Here is a 19,794-nt window from a genome sequence, read left to right as displayed (position 1 = left end):
TCCAATGACCGGGCAGAGGGACAGAACGGTAAATGGGCCCTGCCTCCGGAGTCGGGCACCTCAGAGCCTGCAAAGGCATTCTCCGATTTAACTCTACCCAGCAGAGATGTCCCTAAGCCACATCATGTTCAAGGGGCGTCCCTGTCATCTGTCCTAGCCCACCCTTGAAGGAAGTCACCCTGTCTCGGGGCTAAGGCCAACTAGGCGAGATGGGAGTGGTGCTCTGCCTCAGGCGGGGGCGGAGAGGGGTGGAGGCGGGAATGCGGACACATGCAGGCCCCGAGGTCAGACCCGCTCGAGGGTAAAGGGGGAGAAGGGACGCCACGCTCACCAGAACTCGCCATCTTCCGCTTTCCTGTCCAGCTCCGCCTTCTGCCTGGGGTCTATGTCATTCCACTCTGGGGCCCTGGGGGAAATCATAAAATTACAATCTTTAAAAAGTGAAGCAGAGGCGATCATTCATGAAAGGTGTGCTCAGCGCACGCTGTGTCCCGCAGCTAGACAGCCCCAAGGGCCAACATGGACATGAACCAGACCCCCGAGGGCAGTGGCGGGGGCACAGACAGATGAGGGGCACACACCCTGGGAGGGATGCAGACCGACAACATGGACCCCAGTCATGTAGCTGGGATGTTGCCCTAATTTCACTCCTAGGAAGCCTTCCATTTCTGGGTGCGACTCCCAGGCCCCGATGACAGGACCGAGGGTCCAAGAGAGGAGGCATGAGAGGGCTCAGCGGGCGTGCGCCCCTGCTGCGTCCACAGGCAGGCTGTCATTCCAGATCATCCGTCAGATGAGAGTCCTGGGAGAGCCGGACCCTCTCTGGGCACAGACACCACCCACTTCCCGAGCCGCCAGCAAAGGCCATCAGGCCCGGCCGGGCGGCAATTTCCCTGAAGTCATGTCACCTGTGAGGCCGCGTGCTGTGGCTTTCCTGTGGCAATTCCCAAACACTGCATTCAAATGCCATCTCCAGCCACCTGACCTTTACCAAGCTAGGTCTCCTGAAATACGTGTGCAGCGTCAAGGAACCAAGCAGTATCAAGTCCCTTCCCCGGATGCCTTCAGCAACCCGCAAGCCCCTCCCCTCCCTCCGTGAAAGCCCAGCTGCGAGGGACCCGAGGGGTCACACAGGAGGGCACCCAGGACCCCTTCAACTCATGGAAAAGTTCATCCATCAGACTCAAATCTCAAAATGTGCTTGTTGTAAACAAAGAGTAGGGACAAGCTGGAAAAATCTGCATCTGACCCAAATCTCCCAGTTGGTTTTTGGAACTAAAAAAAAATTGAATTGCGTAATTTAACTGGACATTGGGCTGACTTAGGGGTGTGGCTCAGACATGCGGTGTCCCCCTGCCCCACCGGCTGCTATAGAAACGGCCTGGGCTGTGTCTCCAACTTCTGGAGCACAGCCTGGCCCTCGCCTGCCACCACCTCCCCCTGGCACCTGCCCCAGCCTCTCAGAGACAGGTGGAAGGAGACAGGGTCACAGAACTCTCTGGGCAGCTTGCTAAACAGCTGTTGGCTGAAATGGCCAAAACTCAGTGTCAATTTCATTCGGCCAGGACACCCTTTCTGGGCAGCTGGCAGAGCGGAGGTTTTGGATTTTGCTCAAACTCGGGCAGTGGAATCAGCATCCGTGGCTCTAGGGACCCACGTCTGTCCGTGGCGCACACCTGAAGGGAAGTACGCAGGTATGCGTGGTGATGGGCAGTGTGGTCACACGTGATAAAGCCCCCTCCCAAAGCCCTCCTGCCGTCGTGGAGTACAGGCAACACAGAGAGGCTCCCGTGAGGTTAAGGACCTATTAAGACGGGTTTATTCCCATTTCCAGTGGTGCATCCTCCGTGGCGGGAGGCCTGCGCCAGGGGAGCCTGTCTGGCCCTTCATGATCTTGTCGGGAAAGAGCAAGCTGCCCATCATGAGCGAGAGCTCCCACCGCGGCCCGCGTCGTCAGCTGGCCCCCGGGGTCAGATCCCGCTTCCTAAGCTGGGCGCTGAGGGGCTTGGCGCTGGTCAGAGAGACCATGGCTTGTGCAGTGGGAGGCGTCTGATCATGCGGGTCCAGCCTCCGCTTGGGATCACCACGGCATGGCAGGTGGGAAACAGGCAAACCTTCCAGAGACGGAGCTGCCGAACCCGCAAACGCCCAGCAGAGACCGCAAGCCAAGACTCCAGCTGCGTGGCGTGTGCTTTGCCTTTTTTCCTCAGCAGGAGCCACGCGGTTCCCCCTCCTGAACAGACTGCTGTGCTCAGAAAGCGCGGCCATGCTCACGCGGCCATGGGTCTCGAGAGGACTGTGTTCTGTGTGACACCTTTCTGCAGGGGGATGCGAGGACAGGGAGGAAGAACCTACTCATCACTCCAGGCTCCTGTCCACTCCACTTCGCCCCACGGGTTCCGGAGTCTGATCAGCTTCTCGGGACGGCCCTGGAAATCCACCTGCAAGGTCCACACATGGGAGCACCTGAGCCGCTGGGCTCCGCTGCGCCCCCCGCCCGTGACTGCCCCCAGAGGACTCGCACTTTCCAAATCTCCCCAAATAACCACACCCTTATTTTAACTCATGTTTTCCGGACGTGGCCAACTGCTCTGTTCTTCACAGTTTAGTTGAATAAACCGTGCGTCTGGCTCACACACAAGTTTGTGTAGGCTTCTACTTGCATCTCGATTTCGTAGTTAAGACTGACGGGTCTCTTAATCCACGAGACCGAATGACAGTAAACACGCGGAGCACAGGGTTCAGCATTCAGCGGGCTCGTGCTCTGGATGAGGCCTGGCGCTAAGCGTTTGGAACGCACCATCACTGCTCTGAACCCCCCCAGCTATCCTAGGAGTTGGTGCTGTAGCAATCTTTCTTTCACAGCTCAGAAATCCTAGACTCAGAGGCCGTACTCCCCCGAGATCAGGACGTGGTGGAGGGAGGATATGTCTGCAAAGCCCACACTTGGAAGCCCATACTTACTGCCTTCCCCAGCCACTTGCTCAACACTCACTAGAGCTCCCATGCTCACATTTCGCACGCACACATACACATACACACTCAGAGACACTATGAATATTAGGTCTTGGGTGTCCTACTCCCCTTGGCGTCCTCCGTCATGCCCTGGCCCATGCTTACACACATGCTCAACCTCTCCTCGGGGACTGACTTCACTAAAGAGCGTGTTTGCAAAACACAAGCACCTGTGCTGTTTTAATACACAACAAAAACTGAGATTCCCATCACATTTCCCTTTTTGCCTTGACCACTGGGTGACCCAGAGCAAAGCTCATTTTTCAACGGCAGCTGTTTCTTTCGCCTGGATTGTCTGGTGTAGTTCAGCTTTGTGGTTTGATTGTGTCTGCGTCATTCACTGTGAGCCACTGTAAACACTTTCTCCAAGTGGACAGAAGAGAGTAAATCGACACAGTAAAAACTGCAGCCCATGCTTCCTGCTTGGCTGGGAGAGGAAGGCACAGCGCCGCTCCTTCCCGCCATTGTGCCCCATCCTGAGGGAGCCGACACCACTGCCTTTATTCCCTTTGGGATCCTATGGGCTTCCACCACTTCGCCTGTGCACACACGCTTTTTAGAACACATATAGAATCTAATGGACAATCTCTACAACTTTCCCAAAACCATCCTCCCCGCCCCCGGCCACATCTCAGAGGGGGGCCTGCATGTCGCTGGAGCCCACGGAGCTGTCGCTCAGACAGGCCACGTGATCCATCTCCCAGTGGGGAAGAGTCCAAAGGGCCCGTGAGCAAGAGCGACCCACATGGGGGTAGCATCTGGGGCAGCCAGGGAGGGACCTCAGCAGGGGGAGGCTCTCCGTGGCGACCCGGACACGTGCAGCATCACCACCAGCTACCCTCACCTCCCCGGCCAGCTTTTACCTCTTGGACTCCAGTGACGGAGTAGGCATGGCTCTTCACCAGCTTCTGGCAGGTGGTAGCCTCTGCTCCCACTTCGGCTGCACTGGAGGCCTGATTGGGAATGAAGTCCACGGATAGCAGCCGACCCTGACCCTGACACTGACCCGTCAGGGCTGGGGGGACTCTACGTGGCACTGGGATGCAGGTGCAACAGTGACCTCGGACCTTCTGAGCAGACCTACAGCTCCAGGCCGGCACCGTGTGGCTCCAGGGGCAGACCACAGCTTACAGGCTTCAAATGCCACCAGAAACTGGGGGCTCGCCTCCTCTCCCCGAGTGACCCCATGCTGCCTGAAGAAGACCAATTATCCAGGACAACAGCTCTGGGCCAGTCTGCTTCTCCAGTGTCTCCCCCCTTCCTCTTTCACAGGCCCTCTCTCTTGGCCCCGTATCATCTCCCCAGCACACACACATGGGCTGAGATTTTGCAGAGACGTGTGGTTCGTGTGTCTGAGGCCACCAGGTCAGGACAGCACAGGGAGAGTGATAACAGACCAGCTCCAGTGTCCACACCGCCCCGGGGCCCAGACTGCCAGCCCCCCAGGCAGGGCACCCACCAGGGTTGCAGACCCACTCCCCTTCTGCTTGGGGATCTCAAAGCCCATCAATATGTCCCTCATGTATCTGTTTCCTAAAGCCCCACGAGAGGGGGGCAGCGAAGGTGGGACACGGGATCCAGGGTCAGGTCTCCATTCTCAGAGCCATTGCCTTGTACTACATACAGACTGAGGCTCCCACGATGCACCCCAGTTCCTACACACTAATAAGGTCTGGACCAGTGCGTCCCCAGACTTGCCCATTCAGCCCCAGATGCTGCTCTGGCCCCTTCCCCACCATGCAGGGGGGAGTAGAGAGACTCACATCAATGGAGCAAGCCAGCAGAGACCCCGCACGGAGGGCCTTACGGATGATCTGAAACAGGCAGGCCGGGGGCTTCTTCAGGTCATAAAACTCAGAGATGCCACCCGTGAGATCCTCAAACCCCTCCACCGTAGACCCTCCAGTGAGAGCCTCATAGGAACCGTTGAGCCTGTAGAGAAAGAAAGAAAAGTCTCATCACCCACAATGAGGGGCCCACATGGGCTGGCGCTAGGACACGGAGCAGACCGGAAGGTAAGAAAGGGCCCTTTGCCAATTTTACATCAGGCCAGCGGGGAGCTCCAGCCACAGTTTGCAGGAACCAATCTCAGGCTACCTCCCACCAAGCCACCCCTCTCTCCAGCCCTTTAAGGAGCGAAGTGCAGCCTTCCCAGGGTGGACCCTGTCTTCCTGGGTCCCTGGGGGTTGGGGGCCCAGGCAGGGTTGGGGGGAGAGTGCCCCGGGGGCTTGCTCTGGGAAGAGGGCTGGAAAAGAATGGGGTTGCAGGACACGCATCAGGAGAACCCACAAAGAAGTCTTCCCACATGGAAGGCCCACGGGAAGAGGGGGAGTGCACTGGGCAGGGCATCAGCATCGAGGTGTACCTGTTCCTTCCTCTTCAACATTCTTTGATAAATTCACCTTGACCTAGGAACCGACCTTGGGGTTTGAAGGAGAAGAACATGGAGGCACCAAGGATCTGCAGGGCTTGCCCCCCAATCCACACCTTCACAGAGGCAGAGCTGAGCCGTAAGCTCCTGGCCCCAGCATCCAGGTGCTGGGGAGGACTCGGTGTGGCATCCCAAGTTCAGGGCGGGGCAGGTGTGGTCCTCTGGGGACACGGGGATCTCCCAGCTCCGAACCATGTACTCACTTGGCATAGGCCTTCTCCAGCAGTGCTCCCCAGAACTCGCTGCCCGTCTCCGAGTGCAGGAAGAGCAGCTCCCCGTCCTTGGTGGGCAGCCTGTCATCCACGACCACTTCCACCCACTCACCGTACTGCCAGAACTGTGGGACAGGGGACACAGGGCAGAGGCCCCTCAGACAGCACCCTGTGCCAAGGGATGAGCTCCGAGCCCCTCCAAGAGCAGGCTCTGCATCCTCCGTCCATGCTCACAGGAGAGGCCAGAGAACACAGGACACGTGGCATCCAGCCTGTAAGTGATAAGCAAATGTGCCCACATGGCGCCGGGGGTGACTGTGTCTCACGCCTCAGGACCTCACCCCAAAGGGGCCCTCCTTGTTGAGGCTGCAGGGCTGGGGAGGGCAGGGTGCATGGGAGCAGTGGTTCTCAGACCAGGGGAGCGTCCAGACCACTGGACATGGGCTGCTGGGTTTCTAGTTTGGGGATGTAGGGTGAGACCCAAGGGTACAGGACATACCCCCAAATGACAGGGTCAGCAAGGGCCAACTAACAAATAGAGCACAGTCCTGAAACATGTATGTCTTCTTCCTTACGATTTCTCAACGACATTATCTTTTCTCTGACTTACTTTATGCTAAGAACACAGTGTATAACACACGTAACATACAAAACATGTGAGTCAACTGTTTATGTTCTCAGGAAGGCTTCGGACCAACAGCTGGCCATCAGGGCTGAAGATCTGCGGGAGTCCAAAGCGACACACAGATTTTCGATGGCATCCCGACCCCCACATGGCTACAGGGTCACCCATGGCGTCCAGCACCATGAGCACAGTACCTGAAAGCGAAAGATCCCCGCGTAGTTCTGCTGGAAATCCTGGCCCCCGGGGACCACACGGCGGAGCAGCTCTTCGTTCAGGGTCAGGGAGGCAAGGGCGGCCAGCAGCCAGCAGTCACCTGCATCAGGTCACAGGGACACACCAGTCAGGCCAGCCACCGGTCCCTGCCCTGTCTGACCCTCTGCGTCCTGCTCAGCCCAGCCCGTGTCCCCCCAGCCCCTTCCGGGTCAGATGCGCCATTGTCCTCCCACATCTGAAGGTCACGGGCAGCTCCCACTGCTTCACTCAAAGTCCCATCCTGGGAACGGGAAGTTCTCTGCTCCCCGCTTCATCCCTGGACACTGATCATCTCACCTCTAAGCACCGATGGCTGAGGTGGACAATGCAAAGAAAAAAGTACGGATCCCACCCATGTCTCCAGCTTTCCTCCGTTGCTCCCCCCCAAGAACCTGCCCTCCAGGCAAACTCGGATGCGAAGGGCCTGGCTTTTCCCCCAGGTGGCAGCTGCTTTTTGTCCTCACAAGTCCTCACTGAGATGCCACCTGTGGCCTCTCCCCTCCTCTTCTTTCCAGCCAGTGTTTCTTTGTGTTTCCTAAAAACCAATTCCAAGCTCTGTGCCCCCATCACAAGCCACCTCGGGTCACAGCGCCTGCTTGCACACCAGCTACTCAGTGCAGCTTAGGCGACCCCACTTCCCTCCTCGGAACCCCAGCGCCCTCCCAGGGGCACCCAAGCCAGCCAGAATGGGAATTCCTGGTCAGGCATCCCTAGCAAGCGGCTGACACATAGTAGGGCCCCAAGGAATGCTTGATGAACAGCAAAGGACCGATGACTCAGTGGATTATGGCTTCTTCCCGGGCAAAGCCCCAGTAGCCCCTGAGTGTTTGCCCACGAGTCTCCCTGGTCTGTGGGCACAGGGAGCCCGAGAGGACGTGCACTGGACCTGACAGTTCCCACGTCCAAGAGCATTCGGGGGTCGGGGGGCAGATAACGAGGGAAGGCTCCCAGCGCAGGCCCCGGGGAGCTGACAGGGTGACCACCCCACAGCCCTCCGTGACGCAGGCGTCCCCACGGCCCCTCCGACATCCACCCCGCAAACCTCCGTGACGCAGGCGTCCCCGCGGCCCCTGCCTCGTCCACCCCACAAATCTCCGTGACGCAGGCGTCCTCGCGGCCCCTCCCACGTCCACGCCGCCGCCCTGCGTGACGCAGGCGTCCCTGCGGCCCCTCCCACGTCCACGCCGCAGCCCTGCGTGACGCAGGCGTCCCCGCGGCCCCTCCGACGTTGCTGCTCCCAGCTGAGCTGCTTCCAGCAGCCCACCCAGAAAACTCCTCACACGTTAGAATTCATGGCATGGAAACTATGTGTCCCTCAGTTGCTGACATCAAACGGGGCTGCCCAGCTGGAGGAGCTTAATTTTCTTTTCATCTGCCTCACTCGTGACATCTCGCGGGTCCTCCTGGCGCTCGCAGCAAGCTCGGGTCCCCGAGCAGGGGCAGCGGGTACGCGGGCGTGTGGATTCCTGGCAAGGACTGTGTCAGGTGCGAGTGGATTGCCGGGACAGGAACACATCCAAATCAGCGCGCGCCCCTTCAGAGAGTCCTCTTGGGAGGATGGACATCTATTCAGCTGCTCAGAGCATTTCGGGAACTTGTCTGGGGACCTCCCTTGAAGCGTGTGGCACGTTCCCTGGGTTCTTCTCTGTAGGGACACGACTGTGACCTTGGACCATAGTTTTAATTTCCAGAAGCAGCCAAGAGGCGTTTGGTGGCGAATAAGGTGGGTGGGAAAAATCTTGATGGACAAGTCCCTCCTCGCTGGCCACCCTCCAGCAAGATCTGGCCATGGGTTAGAGTTTGGACTAACTGCGGAGCTAGAATGGGGGCGTCCTGGGTCCCTGATCTCCAGGGAAGTTGGGGAACCACCTTGAACTTTGTTCTTTCTACTCCTTACTCAGGTTATACATGTAATGGGTTTAATGGTTGTTGAAACAATAAAGTGATTTTTTAATTCCGCTTAAATAATGACTGTCTAGAACCCTCTACCCCCCCACCCCCTCCACCCCCTCCACCCATAAGCCTCAGGGCTTCCAGCAAATAGCAAACAGACCCCAACCCTAACAACAAAGGGGCTCTGGTTTTAAGTCCACAAAGAGATAGTCATCCTGAGTCAGGCATTCTTAGCACAGAAATCACTAAATCAGAAATTCCCTTTCGGTCTGAACACCTAGTGTTATTATAAACGGTAGGTAGCAAGAGCTCAGCCTCCAGCTTATGGGCGCTTCCCAAACACCAAGGGGAGAAGGAGAGCTGCCCTGGGCCACCAGCAGAAGGACCAGGAAGGGAAGCAGGGACAGAGAACAGGTCAGGTGCTGGGATTGCTGCAGTAGTCCCTTCATGAGGCTGATCAGCGGCAGGAGCAGGAACAATAGTAAAGCCGAGACTAGGTTGAAGATGAAGCCAAAGCAGAGGACATTCATGCTCTGCCTGCCACTGGGGGACCCCAGGAGCAGGATGACGGTGACAACACAGAGCCTGGAGGCAGAGAGGAGGGTAGATGGCAGCCCCAGGGATTCCTATGCTGCTGGGGGCAGGAGAACGGGCAGGTCCATCCCACCTGCAACTGTGGTGGCCGCAGGCTCAGCCTGGGAGCCCTCCGGGGGGGCGGGGGGAACGGGCCGACCCTGCACAATCGCGCCCCCCTGGGGCCAGCTGGGACCCTGGGGACCGCTCCAGCACAAGCACCAGCCGGCTGTGAGGCTGTGATTTATAATAACAAATGCAGGCTGGGTCTTAGACCTGTTTCTAGGCTCAGAGCTCCTGCAGCCTTAGGCAGCTGCCTTCTACACAATGGGAGAAAGCACAGTTCTTTTGCTATGTTAATGAGGTGGCTTTGGAAAACCCCTAGGTGACCCAACTGGTTGCCAGGGGAACCAACCCAGGATGAGTGGCTTGGACCCTTCAGTGCCACCCCCACCCCCTGACCCAGGAACCCACCACCAGCACCAAGTGATTCCGTCCACCAGGCCTCTGTCATGAAACCTCCATAAACACCCAGAGGCCGGGACTCAGAGAGCCCCCAGCCTCGTACACACGTGCAGATTTGGGGCAATCAGTACCCCCAAGGGAGCGTGGAAGCCTCTTCCCCAGACCTCACCCTGTGCCTCTCCTCCATCTGGTTGTTGCCAAGCTGTATCCTCAGCTAGGAACCCATGCTCTAGGAACCCATGCTCTAGTGAGTAAGATGTTTCTCTGAGTTCTGGGGGCTCAAGAAGGGGTTGTGGGGCCCTCCAGCTACAGCTGATGGGTCAGAAGCATGGATGACAATGGGCACAGGAGCCTGGGGTCTGAGACATGGGGGGACAGTCTCTCTGGGCAGACAGCGTGGCAGAACTGAGTGGGATCACAGGACACCTGCTGGGGTCGCCCAGAGGACCTCTGGCCTTCCTCGTATCCAGGCACCGTCTTGAGGAGGCTGGAGAGGGGCCAGGCTTTAAGAAGCAAGAAACCACCCAAAAAGGGCGATTGAATGAATATTTATCCAAAAGAGATGGGACACGCCTATGATTGGCTGGCTTGCTCTTCCCTCCCACTCACTATCAGCGAGAGGCGGGCGGCGGGCAGAGAACGGTCCAGGGGAGCAAGCAAGGCTGTGCCGACCACACCTCTGAACCCGACACAGATGCTGACCTGCTCACGTGGGCTTGTATGTAAAAATTCACCTTCAGCGTTTGACGGTGGCTGAGGCCTCCTCCGCCTGCTCAGGGCTCACAAGCAGGCGCTGCTCGGCTCTGACACGGGCGCCAAGCCATTCCCGGGGCCTACCCCCTCTTCCACCACAGGGTGCCTTCCGGCCTCCCATTTCATCATGCCTCTGGCTGCTGTTAAAACACCGCACACTTGTGGGTCCTCCTGCTTGGCCGACACCCCCAGCTCATGGGCTACGCTGACAGCTCACCGGAAGCGGGTAGTGGGCCGCAGATGTGTCACGGACCCCGTCATAAAGTGCTAACTGAAGGAAACCTCGTCCATAGGAAAGTGTCAGCAGGGATTGGAAAACTCGTGTCATGCTGACTAGAGAGCTGATCTTAGGATTTAACCATTGTGCAATCGATGGCGCTAACGGGGAGAGAAAACAGCCTGTAACACTAGAACCAGATTCGGATCTTAGAGTTACTGCCTTAGCGAATAAGGCTCCTGGAACGTGAGTGAATCCAGCTACAGCGGGATCTCTGAAACCAGCCGACGCTCAAGCTGCATAATGCCTGGGCGGGGGGGCCGTCCTGTGCGTTGCAGGATGTTCCGTCCTGTGCCTGGATATGAAGGCCTCCTACACCCTACATCCGCCGTGCGATGCCAGGTGACCTCTTGACCTCCTACAGGCCCTCTGAGCCCCGTCGTTACACCATCCTTCCTTCCCTCCAAGCCATGCCAACGCCAGGCCTCACCCCTGCCTGTACCCCTGCAGAGGCAAAGCTGATCATTTCCGACCCTGGAGACAGCAGCTGGACTGGGTTCCCTGGGCCCCACACCACAGTCCCGGCCTCCTCGGTGACCAGCCTCCCTCCCATGGACACCACTCTGCCCTCTTCCCCGGGCTCCACCTGCAAGACACGTGAGACACTGAGACACATGGCTCCAGCTTGGACATGGCCTCTGGCGTCCATGGATCCTGTTCACCCTGAGATCATGGTCACCTGCTCCCAACCACATGGCCCCTGGTGGCAGCGCTGGTGCAGGTGGGGCAGCGTGTGGGGCCAGTGGCAAGAGTAAGTCAGCAGTGTCTGCACCCCGAGTGTCCTGAGCGGAAGCTTCTGTGGACATTCCAGTCCCTCACACAAAGGCACAGGGCTTCTCTGAAAAGCATGACGAGGACAGTCAGCACAGCTCAGGGCCACGCGGAAGGGCGAAAGCCAGTGGGAAAGCAGGATGTCAGAAAGGCAGCTGTTTTCACATGATTTATGATGCCATAACCCGAAGGGTTCAGGGCAACCCATCAAGAGCTCAGCAAATGCTCCCCAAGCCCGCCAGGCCCGCAGCGCGATGACCACCACCCCCGCGCAACAGGACGGCGTTCACCGCAACATTTGTTAAAACAGCAAAAGAGACAAACAGCTCCGTGGCAGCCTTAGCCGACAGGATGAGGGACGGAGCAGTGCGGATCCACACGACTCTTTGTTAAGAGGAACGAGAACAATAGCAGATGCCAAGCAGCGTCCACAGTTTGCTGCCTCCGATGCAAGAAAGCATTGAAAAGCAAAATGAGATTTTGGATTTGCTTGAATTTGCTGAAAGGACAGAAAAGCGGTCACAGGGCAGCGAGCAGGGGAGGAGGGGAGATGGGAAGCCGACTCGTCACGGCACACCTTCCGAGTGTTTTAACTCGTGAACAGCGTGTATTCAAAATAGTAATTAAAAAACTGTAAGCAAGAGTAATAAAAATGTTTTAACCCCGGAGCAGACCCCGCTGTGTGGTGTCAGACTCTAGAGCTCTGAACAGACATTGTTGGCGGCACTCCCTATCTCCCGAGTGGCACCTGGCATAGCTCCTCTGATGGGGAGCCTCCCCACCCCTCATGGGGCGGGCCCGGCTGTCTCACGGTTGCTGTGACTTGCCCCGCCCGCCACCCCGCACCCAGGGGCAGCCACCTTTCCACCTGCCAAGCCGCGCTCCCAGTGACAGGCCCTCAGCCCTCTTCTGCTCTGTTCATACAAAAAGCCACCGTGCGGATGGGCTCACTCCCGGGCACCTGCTGGCGGCCCCACTTGCTTTCCTCAAGCTGGATTCCGAGAGCGTTGGGTCCATTTGTGGCCCCGGCTTGCTGCAGGCGCTCACCATGGCAACACCCGGGCCTCCTCTGGAAGCCCTCACTTCTCCTTGCTTAAAACTATTCAAGGGAACCTCTGTTCAAGCCATCGATTAAAAGGCACTTACTAAATAGCTTTTCCAAAGTGAAAGCACCTATAACAAGAAGCCGTTAAAAGCATCCGCTCAGAGCTGTGTTTCCCTGAGACACATGCTAATTAGGTTAAACATTGAGCTCCAAGTGAAAAGGCAGAAGGAGAAGGGGCAGGACACTGCCCCACCCCCAAGCCCCCACACAAACAGCTCGAATGGCACAAGGGCTTGGGACACAGCAGCCATGGCTCTGGGCAGCGGGCGCACACCCGTGGGGACGCCCAGAACATTCCCAAGGCTCTGCACTCAGGCCCCGCGAGCTCAGGCCGAGGGGGTGTCTGGTAGCCGCGCTCGTTAAGGTCAGAACGTGGGAAGCATTTGGAATAAAATGCCCGTGAATTTCAAATTCATCAAGGCTTCCAGCAGGCTGAGGAGAACTGGTTTTCTTGGCCTGGAACAAGGAGGAAAAGGAAGGAGGGGACCCTCCTGAAGGGAAAGGGTTTGGGGCCTGTGTGGATGCTGAGCTCCTGTTCGCTTCGCTGACTTTCACAGGTGGGATTGTCTCCTGGTTGCCTGCGTCTCCGGGTCCGGTCCTGCTGCCATCGCGGGAGGGGAGGGGGTGCCCGGCTCTGAAGGAGAGCTCAGCTGCAGCATGGGATTCTTGTTTTCTTACTCCTTTTAAAGCATCTCCTGGGACAGCCCACAGTCATGTGGACGTGGCCGCTCCCTCCGGCGGATTGTGTCCTCTTACAGGCACTGACCGTCAAAGCACCGCACAGCACTGCTGTCCACGGTGCGCCTACAATCCTGGCCCGTTACTCCTGCATGGGAGGGGTTCGGTGTCCCACGGAGATCTCCCGGGGGGAGCCACGGTACCAGTATCACAGACCCACACAAGGAGCACTGTCTCAGAAACACAGACCCACATGCAACACCACAGATGTGATGTCAAGTCCCATTATTCATTACACACACACACAGCCGCCCTCACCCGCAAACAGTCCCCGGTGACAGTGACTCACCTAGGCTCCCCTGACAGATGTCTGTGCGCGTGGCTCCGCCCACGATAAACTGGGGGCTGGGGCACAATTCCTGAAAGCAAGGGGGACAAAACACAACTCATAAGGGGCCCAGTGCTGGTGGTAGCCAGGGTCAGGGAGCTCCATGGTCAGAGCCGAGCCGGGAGGAGACCAGGCCACCTACTGTGTGTCCCTGCTGAAGAACCTGCAGCCCAGTGAAGGGAGGAGGCAACAAGAGATGCAGAGGAGGGATGCAGGGCGGGGGTGCAGGGCAGGAGTGCAGAGGAGGGGTGCAGGACAGGGGTGCAGGATGGAGGTGCAGGGCCGGGATTCAGGTCAGGGGTTCAGGGCAGGGGTGCAGAGCAGGGGTGCAGGGCAGGAGTGCAGAGCAGGGGTGCAAGGCAGGGATTCATGGCAGGCGTGCAGGGCAGGGTGCAAGGCAGGGGTGCAGGGCAGCAGCCACAGCCCGCCTCCCCACCCTCCACCGGTGTCTATGTTACTTTGTGGGCCACGCCGAGCGTGGGTATGAACGGCGGTGGGAGACGGGCAGAGGCTGAGGCGCTAAGGTGCTGAAATATGACCTCACGCTCAGACGACGCCCCTATTTACACCGAGAGGATTAGGTCAGTGTTGCACGTGCTAACTAAATGGTACGCACGCCCATTAACTGCCCGAGCACGTGAATGATGGCCCCCGGAGCTGACGGAGACGCTGAGGTGTCGGGGTGCGTTCCGTCCACTCACACCCGTCAGGGTGGCCCCAGCCCTGGGGCGCTGCTGGGGCCCAGCCAGGCACTTTCCTCCCCGTTTACCCAGCAGAATTGCCGAGCCCACTCCGCACACAGCACCCCTGCACAGGTTAGGCAGGCACGAGGGCAACGTGGGGAAGGGAAGAGGGAACGGGCCTCACACTTGAGGTGTGTCCAGCCTGCGTGGGAAACCAGGACTGACCTGACCGAAAAGTCAGAGAAAAGCCGAGCATATAACAACGGGTGTGGGCTCGTGCGCAAAGGGGAAAGGAGAGAAACGCCCAAGGGGGTACGTCTGGGAGGCTGTCTGGATGGGAGAGGACACACGTCCGTCCGTTAGAAAGGCAGGGTCTCCGAGCAGAAGGACGGGCGGTTGTCTGGCCAGCCTCCAGGCAGACGGTCAGGGGCAAGCGTGTGTCCTCAAGGTAAAAAGACGCCCCTGGGTGTGACCGTCTGCGGGTGCATGAGGACGCACAGAGAAGCTGGCACCCAGAACTGGGATCCCGCCTTGTGCCACTCGCGGTGGGCCCTGCGGGGACAGCCCCACAGCCCCGCACGACACCGCTAGCTCCTGCCTAAGTGGGCGGGAAAACAGTGCCTTTGGGCTGGCTTTCTTTTCTTCCAAGTATTAAAAAAATTCATTCACTTGTGTTTTGTTGAAAAAGTAATATATGCACATAAGTTTAAAAAAATGTCTAAGTAAATAATGCCGTGAAACAGAAATCTCTTGCGTTCGGATTCCTCGCTGTTCCCATTTCCTATGTATTCTTCCAGAAACTGTCAGTTCCCATAAAAGCACATTGACACGTGCACCTGTTTTTATCACAAATGTCTTGTACATCCTTTCTTAGCACAGACCGAGCCTTAGAATTTCATCCTAAGTTCTGCTAGCTCTTCAGCCAGCCCTCCGGGGGTGGACCTTCCATTCTATTTGTTTTGTTTCCCACTTCTGTGATCTCCAGCGGCAATTTAGACGGAGACCTGGCATCACCCAAGCTAGGTGTTCTCGAAGGGCAAATTCTGAAGGTGGAGAGATTTGGGAAATTAATAATTAAAAGGGGAGGGACAGTAGCACCTGAGTGGCTCCGTTGGTTGGGCGTCTGCCTTCGGCTCAGGTCATGATCTCAGGGTCCGGGGAGCGAGCCCCACATTGGGCTCCCTGCACCTCGGCCTCTGCCCCTCCCCCTGCTGTGTTTACTCTCTCTCTCTGTGTGTCAAATAAATAAATAAAATTTAAAAAAAAAAGGGAAGGACAAAAAAATGACATTAAATTTCATTTGAAAAAGAAAGATGCTGCTTCACTGAGAAGGAAGGGAGGAGAATGCACCGAACAGGGTGTCACAGAATCTCGTTCCTTAAAAACTCTCTTAAAACATTGCCCCCTCCTATCACCCATTCATCCATCAGTCTCCCACATTCTGGCTTCTCCCTTCGCCAGTAACCACAGAAGGAGCTCTCTTACCCCAGATGCTGACTGCCCGACCACCTCTGACACTGCTCCCTCCTTCCTCGCCCCTCCTGGAGCTCTCCTCCCTTAGCTTCTGCATCCCTACTCACCCTTGACCGATCCTCACCTCTCCAAATACTCCTCCTCTGTCACCCTCAACTTCCTCTGCTTTGTTTGCCCTTCAGTCAGGGAGCCCTGCCCCGGGGTCCCCAACGCTCTGAACGATCCCACCTCCTGGGGCATCACCCAAAGCCCTGGCTTCGACCGCCAGCCACAGAATATGACGATCCCCCAGATGGCTCCCCTGAGCCGCACAAGTCAACCACGCAGGTCACGGGATGTCAGTTCGACAGACTCAGAGCTAACGGGTCCACCAAGTTCTGCTAAAATCTTGTGTTTGGTGTGGGAGACAGAGTGGTTCATGAGGGCTAGTGGCACTTTCACAGGTCATAGGCAGAATGGCACAGAGTGATTTATGGGCAGAGGGGATGTGCCTTTTCTCACGTCATCTGTTAGCATAATTCAAAACGCCTCCACCCAGAAATACCAACCAAGAAGCAAAGTGACTCACAGGTCGCGTGAGTCCTTCAGGGGCTGCAGAAAGCCCTTCCCATGGCCACTTCCCGCTGGGACTCGCACTCGGGTGGGAAACGTGGGGTAAAGTGCAGTCAGAGCGGTTTGGGAGAGACGGGCCTTCCCACACCCCATCTGTCCTCCTTCATAACAAGCTCGTGTCTTCTCGGTAATCACATTTACTGCCACACAGGTGAGGATCTCAGAACTCACCGCCAACACAAACGACTCAGGCCCGTATCAGCCCCTGACGCAGGGCATGGGGAGCCCCGGGCACTGTGTGAGTCCGAGGCAGGAAGTCACCGGGTCGGCACATTCTCGGTGACCGCACTTCCCGGGGCCATTCCCAGAGCTCTGGCCCAGCGTGGCTGGACACCCGTGCTGCTGCCACCTTGGTCGCCATCGCCACAGGTTACGCCACATCGCTGCCCCACACTCCTGTCCCTCCAGGGCCTGGCCCCGTTGGAGCTTCCAGCCTCAGCTCCGTCTCCCCGGTGTTACGAGGGACTTCTGCCTTCCTCAGGCCGTGCTTTCCCTGGACACACGTTCACAGCCTGGGCCTTCCTGCTCCCGCTGCTCACGACCTGCACACATATACGGCTGAACTGAAAATCCCCAATTCGTTAGTCCAGAGGCAGCGGCTGGAGGAAGGGCAGCAGCCCCTGATGAAGGCCCGTCCCCTTATCCGAACCCTAATCTCCCAACGGTCACACCCTCCACATCTCCCTTAACTTGGGCTGGCTGCTTCCTGGGTCCTTACCGTGCAGCTGACCTCACCTTGCTCCCCGCTCTACATTCCTCCTTCAGAGCAGGAAACTGCTCACTGACAGAAAGGCACGAAGAAAAGTCTCGTCCACTGCGCCGCACTTGGGCCCATGCATGCCGGGCATCCCTCAAACCACAGGCCCGGGCTGGGCAGGAACCCGGCGCAATGGGGAAGCCGAGGATGGAGAGGGTGTGGAGACCCTGTGGAGAGCTCCCCTGGTCTTGCTCGCCGCCACGGCGTCTGCGACAGCACGGCTATTCTTGCCCAATGCCGGGGGGAAAAATCACCTTAGAGTCATGAGAACCCAAGCTTGACCCCAAGATCTTCAATCTGGGCAAACCTGTCTTCCACCATTAGAATAACAGCCCAAGCAGAACTTCCATTTAGCAGCTTAAGAATAGGAAAAAAAGAAAAAAAAAATAGGGGCATCTCTAGGTGGCTTAGTGGGTTAAGTGTCTGCCTTCGGCTCAGGTCATGATCCCAGGGTCCTGGGATTGAGCCCCATGTCAGGCTACCTGCTCAGCGGGGAGTCTGCTTCTCCCTCCGCCTCTGCCCCTGCTTGTCCTGGCACTCCCTTTCTCTCTCTCTCTCAAGTAAATTTTTTTAAATCTTAAAAAAAAAAAAAAGGCCAAAAATAGGCAAAACACCTGGAAGGGGCAGCATGCCAAATTTTATGATTTCAGAAAACATCTAAGTATCAAGCTTCATCTATTATTAGGAGGGAGAAAGCATCTATACATACATATTTAGCCGATCCCATCTGCTTTCCCCTAAGGACAGGTCAAGGTTAATGCCTTTGTGGGAAGCAGGGTCATCAGAGCCACTGGTATGAAGGCCCTGAGACCAGCAAAGTCAGGCGGCACCCTCAAACGCAGCCAGTGAAACAAAAAAAAAACAAAAACCAAATTTAAACATGAGCAAATGACTCGAACAGACAATTCTCCAAAAAAGACATCCAGGTGGCCAACAGACAGATGAGAAGATGTTCAACATCACCGATCATCAGGGAAATACAAATCAAAACCACAATGAGACACCACCTCACACGGGTCAGAATGGCTAAAATCAACAACACAAGAAAAAACAGGTGTTGGCGAGGATGTGGAGAGAGGGGAACCCTCGTGCACTGTTGGTGGGAATGCAAACTGGTGCGGCCACTCTGGAAAACAGTATGGAGGGTCCTGAAAAAGCTAAAAATAGAGCTACCCTACAATCCAGTAATCGCACTACTGGGTATTTACCCAAAGAATACAGAAATACTAATTCAAGAAATGCATGCACCCTGATGTTTTATCTACTAGCTTTAACTACGATAGCTTAGATATGGAAGCAGCCCGAGTATCCATCTATTGATGAATGGATAAAGATGTGGTGTGTGTACATATACACACAACAGAATATTACTCAGCCATAAAAAAGAATGAAATCTTGCCATTGCAACGACTTGGATGGGGCTAGAGAGTATAATGGTGACTGACATAAGTCGATCAGAGAAAGATAAATAGCATAGGACTTCACTCATATGTGGTATTTAAGAAACACAACAAAACAAGCAAAGGGAAAAAAGAGCCCTCTCTAGGCCAACGAAGAGAAGCAGAGGGGAGGGGGTGTGGGGTGGGGGAGACAGGTAAAGGGGTGCACCTGTCGTGATGAGCACCGGGTGATGGATGGAAGTGCTGAATCACTACATTGTACGTCTGAAACTAGCATTACACTGTATGATAACTGGAACTCAAATTAAAACTTTCTTTAAAAAGAAACCCAAAAAAATACATTTTGTTTCTTTAAAAAAGCATCAACAATAGAATCACCAAATGATCTAGTGATTCCACTTCTGAGTATACATCCAAAAGAATTGAAAGCACGGTCTCAGAGAGATATTTGAACACCGTCTTTGTAAAAGCATGGTCCGTGGGAGCCAAAAGGTCGAGGTAACCCAAATGTCCCCTGATTAATGAAGGTATTAAAAAGCATATGGTGAACGCATACAATGGAATTGTCTTCAGCCTTAGAAAGGAAGGACATTCTGACACCTGCTACCCCGTGGACAAACCCGGAGGGCATCGTGGTGAGTGAGACTTTCAGAGACTGGAAGTCGAGCCGTGGCCCCAGGAGCTGGGGGAGGGAGGAGCGGGGGCCGGTGTTGAGTGAGGAGAGAGGCTCCGTTTTGCAAGATGAGAAATGGTCTGGAGGCAGTGATAGGATGGCTGCAGCATTATGTTCTCAACACGCACTTAACACCAGTTACAATGGCAAGTCTTACATTTCATGTGTTTTACCATAATTAGAAGAAGGAAAGGGAAGGAAGGAGAGAAGGACAGACAGAGGGGGGAGGGAGGGCACAATGAAGCAAGTGAACTCGTTAGGGCCAAGCGGAGCGCCCTCATCCCCGTCTCCCCCACCCCAGGCCCCTTGGCATCCTCCAGGTCCACAGAGCGCACCCTCCTGACACCCTGGGGTCCCGTGGCTCGTGGCTGATCGCGTGGAACGCTTCCGTCTTCCTTCCCGGGGTGTCCGTGCTTGACTCACACGCCTGTCTCCCCACCGTCTCCATCAGAGCCGAGACCACAGCTCGCTCCTCACGTCTCCCCGACCACCATCCCCACCAGGGCGCAGCCCGCCTCTGGTACAAAACACACCTGTCTGTTGAATCAACTCTCGAAACAAGAATACGAAACTGATTCCCAGCCCGGATTTTTGCCCACACCCCAGACTAGCCGCACAGGTTTTGGGGAGGACGGGAAGGTGGGCCGTGGCGGGCTGCAGGGAGCAGGGTGGGAATTGTCCCTCCAGCCGTGGGAACTGTCTGCAGACTGGGCAGGAAGAGAGGCGAAGGAACAGAGGTAGCCTGAGCTGACCGGTGG

The 19,794-nt window shown here is 56.5% G+C and overlaps 1 protein-coding gene across 1 annotated transcript in view; it reads right to left on the bottom strand.

The window, feature by feature from the left end:
• The window catches only part of LOC103667285 (calpain-8), a 39,285-nt gene that overhangs the window by 18,665 nt on the left and 826 nt on the right, over positions 1 to 19,794 (bottom strand). Inside the window, 7 exon segments of the mRNA XM_008695408.2 lie at positions 332 to 406; positions 2,356 to 2,441; positions 3,879 to 3,968; positions 4,779 to 4,947; positions 5,650 to 5,783; positions 6,478 to 6,596; positions 13,400 to 13,469. Coding sequence (XP_008693630.2) covers positions 332 to 406; positions 2,356 to 2,441; positions 3,879 to 3,968; positions 4,779 to 4,947; positions 5,650 to 5,783; positions 6,478 to 6,596; positions 13,400 to 13,469 — 743 coding nt within the window.

Source organism: Ursus maritimus, unplaced genomic scaffold (genome assembly GCF_017311325.1).
Source record: "Ursus maritimus isolate PB19 unplaced genomic scaffold, ASM1731132v1 scaffold_2, whole genome shotgun sequence".
Classification (NCBI taxonomy): domain Eukaryota; kingdom Metazoa; phylum Chordata; class Mammalia; order Carnivora; family Ursidae; genus Ursus; species Ursus maritimus.
This window is presented reverse-complemented; position numbering and strand designations above follow the sequence as displayed.